Source organism: Hyaena hyaena, unplaced genomic scaffold (assembly GCF_003009895.1).
Source record: "Hyaena hyaena isolate Hyena2069 unplaced genomic scaffold, ASM300989v1 scaffold_382, whole genome shotgun sequence".
In the NCBI taxonomy this organism is placed as follows: Eukaryota; Metazoa; Chordata; class Mammalia; order Carnivora; family Hyaenidae; genus Hyaena; species Hyaena hyaena.
In genome coordinates, this window is record NW_024081015.1 from 954,861 (window position 1) to 972,234 (window position 17,374).

At 41.3% G+C, this 17,374-nt stretch overlaps 1 protein-coding gene across 3 annotated transcripts in view; it reads left to right on the plus strand.

Moving 5' to 3' along the window:
* Window positions 1–3,184: 3,184 nt before the first annotated feature.
* The window catches only part of RNF168 (ring finger protein 168), a 31,059-nt gene continuing 16,869 nt past the window's right edge, over window positions 3,185–17,374 (plus strand). Inside the window, exons 1-3 of one of the 3 annotated variants that reach the window (XM_039250877.1) lie at window positions 3,185–3,456; window positions 4,115–4,451; window positions 16,997–17,073. In XM_039250877.1, coding sequence (XP_039106808.1) covers window positions 4,151–4,451; window positions 16,997–17,073 — 378 coding nt within the window. In that variant the 5' untranslated portion in view covers window positions 3,185–3,456; window positions 4,115–4,150. The other 2 variants (XM_039250876.1, XM_039250878.1) reach the window with 2 other exon arrangements.

Sequence of the window (17,374 nt, forward strand, 5' to 3'; positions counted from 1 at the left end):
GGGGAACTCTAATATATTAAGTATATATTAAAATATTTCTTGAACACCAAATGCCATGTGCTAGGTGCTGTGAATTAACAGAAACATTAAAAAATGTGGAGCTAGTCTTTCAGGTAAAGTTTGAGTGCTTATGCTTTATTTGAGAGGTACAAATTCAAACTTTTTTTTCCTAATGTTTATTTTATTTTTGAGAGAGAGAGACAACAGTGTGAGCATGGGAGGGGCAGAGAGAGGGGGAGACACAGAATGTGAAGTGGGCTCCAGGCTCTGAGCTGTCAGCACAGAACCTGAGATGGGGCTTGAACCCCTGAACTGCAAGATCATGATCTGAACCAAAGTCATAACTGACTGAGCCACCCAGGCACTCCGGGAGATACAAATTCAGATCAACCAGAATGAGGTACCACTCTGGAAAGATGTTAGGCAGAGGATTCGAAGTAATACAAAATGATATTACCTTGCTGCCCCCCCCCACCTTTGAAAATGAGCCATGAGACACAGCAGCTTCCTTGGTAGGTAAATGCATTCAATGTTGGGGCGCTGGCTGGCTCAGTTGGTAGAGCATGTGACTCTTGATCTCAAGGTTGTTAAGTTTGAGCCCAACACTGGGTGTGGAGATTACTTAAAAATAAAATCTTAAAAACCATGCCTTGGAAGGTAGATGGAAAGGGAATTTCTCTGTCATGCTCACTTAGTCTACTGTTTTCAGTTGGTCAAAGTTTGTTCCGTGGGGAATGACCTTCCCCTCCCCTCCATACTTCCAGGATGCAGCTTCTAAGCCCTCTCAGGAGTCAGATGGAGGCCGGTGCCCGCTCTGTTCAATGCAGTGTTTCACTGGAGTCCAGAAGTGATAGGAAGAGCCAGAGATTCTAGAAATGCAACTGGTCAGGGCCTGACAGAGCTAGGGACTGTGACTGTGGGTCCAGAAAGTAAACAAGGCCAAGGAAATCTGAAGAAGTACATAAAATGTATCCATTATACCTGCTGTAAGTACCTGAATATAGAAATCAAAATGCAGGGGTGCCTGTGTGGCTCAGCTGGTTGGGCATCTGATTTTCGATTTTGGCTCAGGTCATGATCCTGGAGTGGTGGGATCAAGCCCCATATGGAACTCCTCACTGAGCGTGGAGCATGCTTGAGATTTTCTCTCTCTCTTTCTCCCTCTTCCCCCTCCCTTGCTCGCTCGCTCTCTAAAAATAACACAAAAAATCAAAATGCAAGAGTTAAATAATAAGACTACAATGAAAACCAGGATCACTAGGCAATATGTGATTGGGTGAGTTTGGGAGGGTTATCACTATGTGATTGAGAAATATTTCCTGAAGAAGTACATTGAATTGATCCTTCAAGTAGGCAAAGGAACAAAGTAACTCATTAGAATGAATTAAGATTTCAAACAATGGCCTGAAAGCACTAGGTTTGGATGACAGATCATGATTTAATGTTTAAGAGAATAAGGGGAGATTCCACAGGACCTATTAGAGAGCCTGGAATTCCAGTCTAAGGTGTTGATATCATGGTCAACTGAATGACAAAAGTTTCTCAATTCTCATTAAAACAAAACAAAAGCTCCCAAAGCTCTCTACCAAAGAGAACTCTACAACCTCCTTGCTTTGGCTCTATCTGGAATCCATGTCCCACCTGAATGACCTCTGCAAACCCAAAAGACCTTAAAGACAATATTCACGTACAGTGATTTTTTTCTCTTCCCCCACATCTTTGTTACATTTCCTCAAAAACCTCAGGTCTTGTTTTGTTTTTCAAAAATTTTCTTATTGTGGTAAAATACACATAAAATTTACCATCTGAACCATTTTTAAGTGTACAGTTCAGTGAATTTGTGCAACCATCACCACCATCCATCTGAAATCAAACTCTGTACCTATTAAATAATAACTCTCCCAGCCCCTGGCAACCGCCATAATGTCTGTCTTTTGGCTTGGTTCTTCAGTACAAGGGATCAGTCTTCCTCTTCCTAGATAAAATCTACTTTTTGCATAGAATTCAGTACAGTAGGATTCAATACAATAAGCACAAGAACTTAATACCAGAGAGGAAAAACTTATTTTAAAATGCATAAAATGTTAATTTTTTTTTTTACCTCCTTTGTGATTTTGATTGTTCTAGATTGAACTTTAATAAGACGGGAATACACCATAAATGATGCACACGACAGCTAAGCCCCAGGATCCAGGCCGCCCTGCAGTTTGTTTTCCAAGCTCTTATGAGGCCGCTATAGAAATGTAAAAATGGGGGGTGCCTGGGTGGCTCAGTCGGTTGAGCATCCGACTTCAGCTCAGGTCATGATCTCACGGTTTGTGGGTTCAAGCCCCGCGTCGGGCTCTGTGCTGACAGCTCAGAGTCTGGAGCCTGCTTCGAATTCTGTGTCTCCCTTTCTCTCTGCCCCTCCCCTGCTCACGCTGTCTCTCTCTCTCTCTCTCAAAAATAAATAAAAACATTAAAAAAAAAAAAGAAATGTAAAAATGGATGGAAATGAATATGGACACATTAATGCAAGACTTGATTTTAAACGGAACACACTTTTCTCTTCTTCATTCTTGAAGCCCCCCGCCTGTTTTTCTGTAGAATGTTTTGTTCCAAGAACTGGATATCGATGTCAATACTTAGTAACGAGGCTTGCATGGCCAAAGGCCTGGCCGCGCGAGTGACGAGACGACTTTGTAGACTTAAGGAAGGAACGTGGCGGGCAGCATGTATCAGATTCCTATGGAAACTGCCTAGATCCTATATTTTCTTGTAAAACCGTCTCAGCCTTTTACCCTGGGCAAGCTTACAGTCTTGGGAGGCATTAGCCTGCTGCAGCCTCCTTTCCCAGGCAAAGTAATCATATACAAACTCTGTCTTCGCCTTAAATATTTCAGCTCCAGGGCACAGAGGTCGGTTTTGGGCAACAGAAGGGAAGGCAATCCTAAAACAACCCATCTCTGGGCCTCAGACTGAAGAAGGGGTGGGTTATAGGAGGAAGTGTTAGTGCGTGTTAAATTGTAGCAAGTTTGTGGATTCTCTGACCACGTTTCTAAAAGATCAACCTCGCAGATGCCTTCCTGAGAACCCTAGAAAGGGACCTAAGAAGCTTGGTACAAGATAGCAGAAACAGAAAAGTAGTCCGAGGAGTAGAATTTTAAAAAGAAGAGGAAGAATTTTTCAAATGACTGTTGGTTCTTTAATTCATCTTGAGGTTTCCCTTTTTCTGCCAGACACCAACCTGGCGACACTCCATGGTTTCCGCAGCCTCCGGGCGCAGAAGGCTCAGGGGATAGTCGGACGTTCCTCCAGCTGGAACGGAAGGGACTGCGACGTAAGGGGCGGGCCCTCTGCGGGGCGGGGCGGGCCGGGCCGGGGTGGGCGGTGCGCACACGACCCGGAAGTCCCACCCCGCCGAAAGTCAGATGTGTCCGCTCTAGGGCGGTTCTCTTGAAGGGAAGGCCCGTTTGGGTGAGCAGTTGTGATGTCACTAGCCCTTGTCGGGTTGCGACGGCACCCCTGCAAAGATCAGGCTTTTGGGCTGACCGAGGAAAGAGGAGTGTGGGTTCAGGACGCCGGGAACCGGCTCCAGGTGCACGAAAGCCGGGACGCGGGGCCTCGCGTGCTGCCGCCACAGCAACGGTAAAACGGAAGTCACGTTCCCGCGCAGCCCGGCGTCTGGCCGGAAACGGCGTTCTTCCCGGAGTTGAGGCCCCGAAGCTTTGCCCCTAGGCGGTCTCGGGCTGGGCTGCGCTGCGCTGAGCTAAGGGAGCATCCTCAGCTGGTAAGGGGGAGGAGGGGAATTTGGCGCGTACCTCTGGTCGCGCGGGAGAGCTGGAGCCCGCAGTCAGCCCTCACAAAGGTTGTGTTAATGCCTCGGTGCTGTCTAGGTCTCCCGACGAAAATGTACGTTTCCTTACCCGACGTTTGTCTGAAACATGGACAGATACCGCAGCCTTTCAGGGTAGTACTGTTTACCTGGGTCACAGGGTGCCTTTTTACTTGAGGACGCTGTGTGATGTCCCCAGTCTCTGAATTCTGATACGCAGCTGGGCAAAATATTTAAACACAAAACTGTGGATTTCCCTTCTCCGTAATTGGGACGGAAATGAGATTCTTTTTCTTTCAGGTATTGATGTTGAATATGCCTTGTTAGCATATTAAAATGGCTGTGCACCAAAACGCCATCCCTTCCTTGTCGGAATGCCAGTGCCGCATCTGTGTGGAAATCCTCATCGAACCGATAACACTGCCTTGTAACCACACGCTCTGTAATCCCTGCTTCCAATCTACTGTCGAGAAGGCAAGTTTATGCTGTCCTTTCTGTCGCCGCCGGGTCTCTTCGTGGACCCGGTATCACACCCGAAGAAATTCTCTTGTCAACATGGAACTGTGGGAGATGATCCAAAAACACTATCCAGAGGAATGCAAGCTTAGAGTCTCCGGGCAGGAATCAGAGGAGATCGGTGAGTAAAACCCAGCGTGTTTGTGAAAAATCAAAATTCTTCAAGAGTGAATTACCACTAATCCGTTTTTGAAAAGGATTAAAAAGAAACCGATTCATATTTGTTTAATTTTTTTCTCAGGGTTTTGGGTGTCATGGGTCCCAAAATGTTGAAGTCGATAGCAGTTGTGTTCCTTGTAATAATGCGCAGGCTACAGTTGGTGTTTGTTGGGTTAAAAATGAAAACAAAGAAACAAACCCACAAGAATGGCCCACATAGAGCCTTCAGTCATATGAAAGTTACATAAGTATTCACAGATCAACAGTAGGCAGAACAGCAACATGTGAAGTATAGAAAGTACTGGATTGCTGTACTACCGTTTCTTTTACTTTCATATATTTTCTTTAGCCTACTTGACCGTACATCTCCATTTGTTTAACTCTTCTCTTAAACATGCAACCTAAAATAGCTTTCAGTGACCAGTTCGTCTAGTTGTCATTTTTATTTAAAGCGCTCCACCCTGTAGACTCAGCAGCTCTGTGCCCCAAACTGAACACTTGACTCTAGCACACTTACGTGATCAATTAGCCATGCAGTTTCTTGTCTAGGCTTTGAGTATGGTGCCTGTGCTCTGGTAAAGGGGGAATTACCTTTATTGTGGTAAATATGTATAAGACATTTGCTGTTTTAATGATTTCAGCAGTAGTTACACTTTATTAAAACAGCTTTATTGAGTTATTCACATAGAATTAATACATTTACATTGTACAATTCTGGGGCATCTGGCTCACTCGGGGAAGAGGGTGTGACTCTCAAGGTCATGAGTTTGAACCCCTTGTTGGGTGTAGAGATTTCTAAAAACATAAACACTTAAGGTGTACAGTTCAGTGGTTTTGGGTATTTTACATCAGTTTTTTTCAAAATTGTGGTAAAATATATATAGCATAAAATTTGCCACTTTAACCGTTTTAAGTGTACAATTCAATGGCATAAATTATCTTAACAATGTATAGCCATCACCACTATGTTTTCACTTTTTCATCACCCAGATTCTTTAACCATTAAGCAATGACTCTCCATTTGTCTCCTTCCCCAACCCTTTGCCCCAAGTTTCTATATATTTTGTGTCTATGAATTTGCTTTTTCTAGTATGTAATTCATATAAATGCATTCATACAATATATGATCTGTTGTGTCTGGCTTCTTTCAGTTAAATGTTTCCAAGGCTATTCACAGTTGTAGCATACATCATTACTTCATTCCTTTTTAGAGCTGAATAGTTTTTCATTTTATGGATTATATTTTATCTGTTCATCCACTGATGGACATTTGAGCTGTTTCCACCTTTTGTCTGTTTGAAGTAGTGCTGATATGAATATTCACGTTCAAGTATTTCAATGTCTTTCCAGTTCTTTTGTGTATGTACCTAGGAGTGGAAGTGCTGGATCATATAGTAATTCTAGGTTTAGCTTTTTGAGGAACTGCTAAACTTTTCCCTGGTGCTGTGCCATTCTGCATTTCCACCTGCAATGTATAATGGTTCCAATTCCTCCAATTATCACGAACACTTGTTATTTTCTGGTTTTTATGGTTGTTTTTTTAAATAGCCATCCTAGTAGGTGTGAAGTGGTATCTTAGTATCTGTGGTAAAATATGCATAACAAAATTTACAATTCTCACTTTTTTTAAAATATTTATTTTTGAGAGAGCACAGCAGGGGAAGGGCAGAGAGAGGGGGACAGAGGACCTGAAGCAGGCTCTGCACTGACAGGCTGACAGCAGCAAGCTTGATATGGAGCTCTGACTCATCAACTGAGATCATGACCTGAGCTGAAGTGAGACACTCAACAAAGCCACCCAAGTGCTCCCAATTCCCACTGTTTTTAAGTGTACACTTCAGTGGCATTGAGTACAGTCACACACTGGTGTACAACCATCACTAGCCATCATAACCATCTCTAGACCTCTTCATCTTCCCAAACTGAAACCCCATAGCCATTAAACAATTCCCCAGTTACTTCTCCTTCCAGCCCTTTTAACCATAATTCTACTTCCTGTCTCTATGAATTTGACCACGTTAGGTATCTCATGTCATAGTAAGTATTTGTCCTTTTGTATCTGGTTTATTTCACTTAGATGTCTTCAAGGTTCATCCATGTTGTAGCATGTGTTAGAATTTCATTCCTTTGAATGTATTTACCACATTTTTATTCATCAGTGGACACTTGGGTTACTTCCACCCTTTGGCTGTTGTGAATAATGCTGTTGAGAACATTGGTATACAAATAGTTTTTTAAGTTCCTGCTTTCAACTCCTTTGAGTATGTACCCAGAAAGGAATTACTGGGTCATATGTTCATTCTGTGAGGTGTTTTTTTTTTTGAGGAATTGCCATACTCGTTTCCACAGCAGCTGCACTGTTTTACATTCCCACCAGCAATATGCAGGGACTCTTTATTTTTCCACACTCTTTTCAGAACTTTGTTACTTTCTTAGTTTCTTTTTTTTTTTTAATAGAGCTATCCTAATGAGTATGAGATACTATCTCATTTTGATTTACATTTCCCTAATGATTAATGATGTTGTCCATCTTTTCATGTGTTTATTGGCCATTTGTATATCTTCTTTGGAGAAATCTTTATTCAAGTCATTTGCTTATTTTTAATTGGTATATTTGGTTTTTGTTGTTGGGTTGATGGTGTTCCTTATATTTTCTGGATCTTAACTCCTTATGAGATATGATTTGGAAATATTTTTTCCCATTATTAGTTTGGTATAGTTCTGTTTGCCTATTTTTGCTTTTGTTGTTTGTGGTTTTGGTGTCATATCCAAGAAATCATTGCTAAATTTCAATATCATGTAGTTTTTTTCCCCCTGTTTTCTTCTAGGAAATTTATAGTTTTAGGTATTTAATCTACTTTGAGTTATTTTTTTTTTATATGATACGGGCTAAGGGTTCAGTTTCTTTTTTTTTTTACATGTGGATGTGCAGTGTTCCTAGTGCCATTCGTTGATAAGATGGCTGTTTTAAAGTTTTTAGCTAGTAAGTCTGATACCTGGACTTCCCAGAATGGTTTCTGTTAATTTTGTTCTTATGAGTCGTCCATAGTCTTTATTTCTTTGTATGCCTTGTGGTTTTTATTTATTTTAGAAAATTGGACATTTGAATGTTACAGTATGGTGCTGCTGAAAGTCAGAATCTTTCCCTTCCCCAGAGTTTACCTTTTTTTTTTTTTTTTTAATTTTTAATGTTTTATTTATTTCTGAGAGAGAGACAGCGTGATCAGGGGAGGGTCAGAGAGAGGGAGACACAGAATCCGAAGGCTCCAGGCTCCGAACTGTCAGCACAGAGCCCAGGCGGGGCTCGAACCCACAAACCGTGAGATCATGACCTGAGCCAAAGTCGGACGTTTAACCGACTGAGCCACCCAGGCGCCCCTACCTTTTTTTTTTTGATTGTTGAAGGCATATTGCTGGTGCGAATGTAAAACAGTAAAACAGACTATATACCTCCTTTGGGTGTGGTCACCTAAGTCTCTGTGCCTTAACTTGTGTTCAGTTAGTGTTTTGACAGATTTCTTTGAATGTCAGGAGCTAAAGACAACAAAAAGAAATGAAACAAAAAGTACCTTTTTGTCTTGGAACATGGGCTCGGTGCTGAGATGGTCCTTCAACACTTAGTCAGGCTTGCACTGAGCTTAGGGATCAGCCCAAGGTCAAAGTTTGGAGTCTTCTCACTTATTTTCCAAACATGTGTCTTGCCCTGGGTATGCCGCACCCGCTCCAAAACCAGGGACCAGTGTCCCATTCTGGGAATGTGGATTTCCATCTTCAAGACTCCCACTATACTGAGGAGGAGGTAGGGAGAGAGTAAAAATGCCAAAAAACTTACCTACTATTTTTGAAGTTGCTTTTTTCTTGGTTCATCATTTTCTTGGTTGCTCTTAACCTTTGATTGTTTTCCAGAGTTCTGACAATATTGGCTGTGATAGGGGAGCCTGGGTGGCTTAGTCGGTTAAGCGTCCAACTTCGCTTAGGTCATGATCTCGCGGTTCGTGGGTTTGAGCCCCGCGTCGGACTCTGTGCTGACTGCCAGCTCAGAGCCTGGAGCCTGTTTCAGTCTGTGACTCCCTCTCTCTCTGACCCTTCCCTGCTCATGCTGTCTCTCTCTCTCTCTCCTAGAAATAAATAAAACATTAAAAACAAAACAAAACAAAAATATTGGCTCTGATAGTTTCTGCTTGTTTTTTAATCCTTTGGAGGGATGAGAGCTTGGAACTGTCTCCTCTGCCATTTTGCTGACAGCACTCTATCAGCCTTGAGTGCTTTACCACTAAAATTGATATTATTTTCAAAAATACCCTTATGCTTGAAATTCTCCACATTCTGTTCTAAATAAAGTCATTTTCTCTGAGGGAGAACTTTGAAACTCTCAGGTCTCCTGGCCTCCCTCTTTCCATGGGCAAATTCTGAGTCACTGTTCTAGACCTGGAGGCAGAGACGATGGCTTACTTCTCTCTATGAACAGGCTAGTGGGCAGACATATAGCCTCCAGTCTTCTTGGCTTGCCTGCCCTAGAACCTTTGCCCTGTGAGTGAGCTGTGATGAGGGCGATGGGGCGCCAGTATTCTTTGCCTGCTGTGTGTGGGGTCATGTTTCCCTTCTGAATGGGAAGCAAATGGAGGAAGGGAGACCACAGTCTTTTAGGTCCACTCACCTAGAGTTCACCTCTGCAATAGTGAGCTAGAAGGGATAAATGCTGGCAGTTTGTTCCTACTGGAGGGATGCTGTAACTCTTAACCAGGAGCTGGGGAGACAGGGAGCCCTGCCTTGGCCACACCCACTTGGAGTGGAGCCTCCCTTTTTTTTTTTCTTTCAGTCTATTGTCAAGTTGGTTTCCATGTAACACCCAGTGCTCATCCCCACAAGTGCCCTCCTCCATCACCCATTTGCCCCTCTCCCCCACCCCCATCAGCCCTCAGTTTGTTCTCAGTATTCGTGAGTCTCTCATGGTTTGCCTCCCTCCCTCTACCCAACTATTTTTTTCCCCTTCCCCTCCCCCATGGTCCTCTGTTAAGTTTCTTCTGTTCCACTTATAAGTGAAAACATATGGTATCTGTCTTTCTCTGCCTGATTTATTTCGCTCAGCATAACACCCTTGAGTTCCATCCACCTTGCTACAAATGGCCAGATTTCATTCTTTCTCATTGCTATGTAGTATTCCATTGTATAGATATACCACATCTTCTTGATCCATTTGTTAGTTGATGAACATTTAGGCTCTTTCCATGATTTGTGGAGGCTCCCTCTTTTGTGGCTCAAGTGCCACAGATTCTCACATTTCTTACTGAAATTTAGTAAACATTTTTTGGAAATATTTTTTTGTTTGCTGTATGCTCATAGGGCAATTTCAAGGAATTTGATATGATCAGTTATTTATACCTTTCTCCAGTTGTGGTTGTTTTGTTGAAAAACAGGTCTGCAGATCTCCTCACTTTACTGTTCTGGAAGTTGATCCTTCTTAGTTTTTCATGTAAAAATTTTTGAAATATAACATACATACAGAAGTTTACATAAGTCTGCATCATAAGTCTGCAGTTCATTGAATTTTCAAAGTGACAATGTCTATGTAACCAGCATTCTGGTCAAGACCCAGAACTTTATGAAAACTCCTAAGTCCTCCTTGTGGTCCCTTTGCAGTCTCTGTTTGCTCACCATTCCTGTAACTACTGTTCTGATGTCTGTCTTCATAGATTGCTTTTACCTGTTTTTGAACCTTTAAAAAAAAATGCTATCTTGTGGGGCACCTGGATGGCTCAGTCAATTAAGTGTCTGGCTTTTGATCTCAGCTCAGTTCTTGATATCAGGGTCATGAGTTCAAGCTCTATGTTGGGCTCTGTGCTGGGCATGAAGCCTACTTTAAAAAAAAAAAAAAGAAAAAAAGGGAATCTTGGGGCTCCTGGGTGGCTCAGTTGGTTAAGCATCTTACTTCAGCTCAGGTCGTGATCTCACTGTTTGTGAGTTCCAGACTTGTGTTGGGCTCTGTGCTGACAGCTTAGAGCCTAGAGCCTGCTTCAGATTCTGTGTCTCCCTCTCTGTCTCCTCCTCTGCCACTCATGTTCTCGCTCTGTCTCTCAAAAATAAATGTTAAAAAAATGAAAAAAAAAAAAAAAGGAATCTTGTATCTCTGGCTTCTTTAGCTCACCATTATATTGGTAAGATTGGTTCATGTGGTTGGGTTTTTTTTATTTTCTTTGCTCTGTGGTACTATGTTGTGTAGATATTACATGATGAAAGCAATGAAAAATTTTATGTCTGTTGACATTAGGCATTTTAGGCTGTCATGGATAACGCTACTGTCGATATTTTTACATTTGTACTTTTTTTTAAAAATTTGTTTTTGGGAGAGAGCAAGAGAATGGAATTCAGGGTCACAGAGTGTGAGTAAAAAGTTAAATCCTTTCCTGTGCTAGATGAGAATTCATCCTGTGGTTGAATCTCTAGTTTTATTTCCCCTAAACTTGAGGATAAGAATGTTAATGGCTACTAGGCAACATTGCTTAATGATAAAAATGATCCCCTGTTGACAGATTGCTATTCTGTGGGAAGGGATTATAAACACTGACTGGGATATTGTACTTTGTGCTCCTCTAGCATAGTGAGCATTGTGTCTGACCATGTTCCTTGTGGAGAGCCTGGGCCTGTGTTGTTGCCATAAGAAGTGTTCGGTGATGTAGAGCAAGGATATCTGGCTTCCTTGCTTTCATGTTATTCAATTGATGCCAAATGTGGTCCTGTGGTTAGTTTTGGAGTCTGAATGTTTAGTATAGCCTAAGACTACCCCTTGGTGGGTGTTTTATTATGAAAGATTTGAAACATAATAGAAAAGGTGAAAGCATTTTATAGTGAACTCTCATACACCCATATCTAGATGTGACAGTATTTTACTGTGTCACAGATCTTTCATCTATTCATTTGTCAGTCTATCTTATTTTTTCATTTATTTCACTTTGCCTGAAATATGTAAGTATACATATTAAGGTCAATGTTACCTTACAACTTTTCTTTTACTATTAATTTACATATAATGTAATATACAAGCTCTTGTTTTTAAGTTCATTTATTTATTTTGAGAGATAGAGAGGGGGGGGGGGGGGGGGGGGGGGGGGGGGGGGGGGGGGGGGGGAGAGAATCCCAAGCAGGCTCTGTGGTGATTGCTCGAACTATGAACCATGACATCATGACCTGAGCTGAAACCAAGAGTGGGATGCTTAACCAACTGAGCCACCAAGGTGCCCCTGTAATGTGCAAATCTTAATTGTACCTTCACTGAGTGTTCATATATGTATAACCTTTTGTAACATGAACTCTTATAAAAATACAGAACATTAGCATCACTCTTGAAAATACCATCATGTCCTTTCCAGTTAATCTCTTCCCTGCCCCTTAAGTCAACCAGTGTTTTTATTGTTCCCCAACATAGATGAGTTTTGCCTTTTCCAGAACTTCAGATAAATGGAATTCTATTAGTATACAAGGATTGACATAACAAACTACCACAAACTGGGTGGCTTAACAGAATTTACTTTCACACAGTTCAGAGGCTAAAAGCCCAAAATCAAGGTGTCAACAGGAACATGTTCTCGAAGGCTCTAGAGGAGGATCTGTTCCGTGCCTTTCTCTTACCTTCTGGGGTAAGAAGGGGGAGGGGCAGAGAAAGCTGACAGCAGAGAGCCTGATGTGGGGCTCGAAACTGTGAACTGTGAGATCATGACCTGAGCCAAAGTCAGACTAAGCAACTGAGCCACCCAGGCACCCCTGTTTTGTTTGTTTTTTAAATTACAGTTCTCTCTGCTTACCATAGAGTAGTTAAGCATCTTTTGTAAATTGTATGTTTCTTTGCCCATTAATGTAGTGTGTTTTTCTTAATCTTTAAAGTTCCTGTTATATTCTGGACATAATTCTCTGTTGGTTTGTGTATTTGCAAATAACTTCTCCCAGTTTGTTGTTTGTTTTAATTTTGTGATGTTTGTCATCATATAGAAGTATTTTAAAAAAATTTAACTGAGTAAATATGAAGATCTAATTGACTTTATTAAACGATTAGTGAATCAGGCAGCATCTCCTTTCCCCAGCAGTAGAGAACTCCGGTGAGCTGCAGAAAAGGAAAGGCAGTGAAGAGGCCTAAACAAACAAACAAACAAACAAAACCCAGCGGTGTTAAATGCCCAGTCAGTTAAATGTCTGGCATCTGCTCAGGTCATGATCTCACAGCTCCAAGAGTTTGAGCCCCACGTTGGTCTCTGTGCTGACAGCTTAGAGCCTGAAGCCTGCTTCAGATTCTGTGTCTCCCTCTCTCTCTGCACTCCCTTGTGTGTTCTCGCCCATGTGTGCTTGCTCATTCTCTATCTCTCAAAAATAAACAAACATTAGGGGCGCCTGGGTGGCTTAGTCGGTTAAGCGTCCGACTTTCGCTTAGGTCATGATCTCACAGTTTGTGGGTTTGAGCCCCGCGTTGAGCTCTGTGCTGACTGCCAGCTCAGAGCCTGGAGCCTGTTTCAGTCGACTCCCTCTCTCTCTGACCCTCCCCTGCTCACGCTGTCACTCTCTCTCTCCTAGAAATAAATAAAACATAAAAAAAAATTAAAAAAAAAATAAACAAACATTAAAAACCCCACAGTTTATTAGTAAGGACTGCATGCAGTGTTTAGGCAGAGTTGTCCTCCTAAAGGGCGGGGGGGTCTCTCAGGATATTGCCTATAGGAAATTATAGTTTGGGTGGCTAAAGATTACATTTGAGGGGGCTGAGGCTGAAGTTAGGATAGATATTAAGTCTTTACTGATGTAGGGCCTTAAGTGTCTCCCTAATGACTCTGTGTTTTTCTTTTTTCTTTTCTTGTGTTTATTCCAAAGCCATGTTACTATTTTTTTATTTTTTTATTTATTATTTTATTTTAGAGAGCACATGAACAGCGGAGAGGGGCAAGAGGGAGAGAGAGAGAGAGAGAGAGAGAGAGAGAGAGAATCTCAAGCAGGCTGCACACTAAGCGCAGAGCCCCGCATAGGGCTTGATCCCACCACCCTGGGATCATGACCTGAGCCAACGTCAAGAGTTGGATGCTCCACTGACTGAGCCACTCAGGTGCTCCCTGAAAAGCCATTTTAAATCTTTAAGTAAAAATCCATTGTTGCCACCCAAGATATTAACAATGGGTGAGTATCCAAGGTGGCTTTTATTCTACAAAATGACCACAAAGAGCATGCAACTCTAAGGGGAAGGAAACAAGCCATCCTCCTCTGGTTTTCATTTTAACAGAAGATTTTTTTGATTTTTTTTTTTTTAATGTTTATTTTTGAGAGAGAGACAGAGTGCAAGTGGGGGGACAGGCAGAGGGAGGGGGAGACACAGAATCTGAAGAAGACGCCAGGCTCCGAGCTGTTAGCACAGAGTCTGATATGGGGCTCAAATTCATGAACTCTCAGACGCTTAACCAACTGAGCCATCCAGGTGTCCCATAACAGAAGTTTTGTGTGTGTGTGTGTGTGGTAAAATACAGATAACAGAAAATTTACTTTTTTAATCATTTTTAAGTGTACAGTTCAGCAGCATTGAGTACAGTCACATTGGTGTGCAAGCATCACTACCATCCATCTCTAGAACTTTTTCATCTTCTCTAATTGAATTTATACTCATTAAACAATAACTCCCCAATTCCCCCTTCCCCTAACCCCTGGCATCCACCATGCTACCTATGTCAGATTTGACTACTCTAGGTACTTTGTATAAGTAGCATTATAGTAGGTATTTGTCCCGTTTTGTCTGACTTACTTCACTGAGCATAATATCTTCATGCGTCATCCTTGTTTTAGCATGTGTCAGAATTTCTTTCATTTATGACAGTAATGTTCCACTGTATGTATTTACCACATTTTATTTATCCGTTTATCTGTTGATAAATGCTTGGATTACTTCCACCTTTGGCTGTTGTGAATAATGCTGCTGTGAACATTGGTGTACAAGTAAGTATCTGTTTGAGTTCCTGCTTTCAACTCTTTTGAGTATGTACCCAGAAAGGAATTCTTGGGTCCTATGGTAATTTTGCTTAATTCTTTTGAGCAACCACCATATTGTTTTCCATAGTGGCTGCACCATTTTACATTTCCACCAGCAGTGCACAAGGATTTCAGTTTCCCCATCTCCTTGTGAACACTATTTAGCTTTATAATAGCCACCCTAATGGGTATGAAGTGGTATCTCTTTGTGGTTTTGATTTGCATTTCCCTAATGATCTTGAGCATCTTTTTATGTGCTTGTTACCATTTGCATATCCTTTGGAAAAAATACCTGTCCTTTGCCCATTTTTTTTTTAACTGAGCTTGTTTTTTGTTGTTCGCTTGTTGGAGTTCTTTATTCTTTTTTTTTTTTATTATTATTTTTTTAAATTTATTTCTGAGACAGAGAGAGAGAGGCAGCGTGAGCAGGGGAGGGTCAGAGAGAGAGGGAGACACTGGATCTGAAGCAGGCTCCAGGCTCTGAGCTGTCAGCACAGAGCCCATGCGGGGCTCGAACCCACAAACTGTGGGATCATGACCTGAGCCAAAGTCGGACACTCAACCGACTGAGCCACCCAGATGCCCCTAGAGTTCTTTATATATTCTTGATATTAATGCCTTATCAGATATATGATTTACAGGTATTTTCTTCCATTCTATGGGTTATCTTCTAATTTTCATAACATTTTAGCTATATTTATTCTTTATTAAGTGAACTCTTTCAATGAGAAAAGGAAACAGTTTTCCTTTCCCAGTTGCCTACAATTGTTTGATGTTCACCACACCACCACACATGTGCACACAGAATTTCTGAGAACTTTGTCCTCCACAGGCCAAATTTGGCCCACATCTCTTTTTGTAAGTGAAGTGTTACTAGGACAGAGGCAGTGTGCTCATCTGTGTCAATGATTGCTTCTGTGCTTAACTGTGGCAAGAGCTGAATTACTCCAACAAAGGCTGCATTGCCCACAAAGCATAAAATATTTGTTATCTTGCCCTTTCCAGAAAAAGTTCGCCCACCCCCTAAGCTGTCACATCTGATACTACCTCTCTGTACATACCCTGTCCTCCTTTACTAGAAATAATGTAATTAAAGTGCCATCACTCCTGTATTTCCCACTATATTGTCTCAGATGAATCTTCCTCAACAGCTAAAATAAGAATTTAGTATACTTCTTTGCTACCAGTAATGGACTTAATATGTTTTTAGTTCCTCTGTTGCAGAATTTACAAACTACTGGCCTACAAGCCATGTAAAGGCTACAGACATGATTTCTGTGTTAACCCATTCAGTGCCAACATTTAAAATTTGGAGATTTTATATTAACATATAGATTTCTGGATTGTCTTGAAAAAGTCAGAATTTATAACAAATACAGACCTAAGTTTCCTGGTGGCAGTAGTCAGCTGGAGTTGAGTAACAGCTGCCTATGTAAACAGCAGTTGTGTTCTCTTTTTCTGGATTCAGCTCAAGATTATTTTTTCCTTCTTTGCATCTCAGTGTTTCTTTAGTCCCGTAGATTTGTTTGAAATGTCTGATGATTCTTGGTTTTGCTTTCATATTTAAAAATGAGGCCCTAGAATAAAGCTCCTTGTACATATATTGGCATTGGTGACTGGCAGACATTGTTTGAGGTTAAACCTGGCCATTATGCTTCTCCATCCCTGAGTGCCAGGGCTCTGTCCAGACAATTTAGTTTCTTTAAAAAATAACTTCTGATTGTGGTATGTACACTTAATATCTAGGAAGAAGTGCCTACCAGCCAAATATTCTGATTTAACAGATTATAAACTTTAAATTCCCTGTCCTACACTCATTCACTCAAGTCTCTATTGTACCTTATGTTTTTGATCCTGAGCTGACGTTCAGGTATGTGGGGCAGGTCTCCTATGTCACCTTCCCTTCCATGGGTTGCATTTTTCTTCATTCTGCTATATAAGTCACCTCTTTTAAATTTATTGGCTTCCCATTTTCTAGACATTTATTAAAGTTTCTTGTTTACCGATGACCCTCTTTTCTGTTGTAGGATTACTTTCAAAAAATTCCTTCACTGTTATTTTAACAGATTCTAGAGCAGGAGTTAAGTATATGTATTCATGTGCCATTTTGAACCAAAAAACCTCTGGACTTTTCTTCTCTTATTTTTTTTTAATGTTTATTATTTTTTTTTGAGAGAGAGTGAGAGCAAGGGAGAGGCAGAGAGAAACGGAGACACAGAATCCGAAGCAGGCTCCAGACTCTGAGCTGGCAGCACAGAGCCCGATGTAGGGCGCAAACCCATGAACTGTGAGATCATGACCTGAGCCGAAGACAGACGCTTAACCAACTGAGGCGCCTCTGGACTTTTCTTTTATAATGGAATTCTGTAGAGAAGATACTGCTATAACTGTTAATAATTGTACATTTCTTTTAATATCACATTTGCATGTTAATATAGGTTTAACTGAAGACCAAAGCTAGCCATAAAATTCTGTGTTGCCTATAATATTACTTTCTTCCTTGATCTCTAACAGTTGATGACTATCAGCCAGTTCGCTTATTAAGTAAACCTGGGGAATTGAGAAGAGAATATGAAGAGGAGATCAGCAAGGTAGGTACTAAATAGTTACTCTTTTTTGTTTTTAGGTTTATTTATTTATTTTGAGAAAGAGGGAGGAGCAGAGAGAGAGAGATAAAGTGAGAGAATCCCAGGCAGCCTGAGCCCAACACGGGGTTTGATCTTATGAACCATCAGATCATGACCTGAGTCATGAAACCAAGAGTTGGGCATTTAACTGACTGAGACACCCAGGCACCCTAATGTTTATTCTTTTCTGGAAAAATTCTCTGTTTTGTTTTCCATTTTAGGTTTTACATACATTTTTATGTGCCTATGTAAATAATATATATTG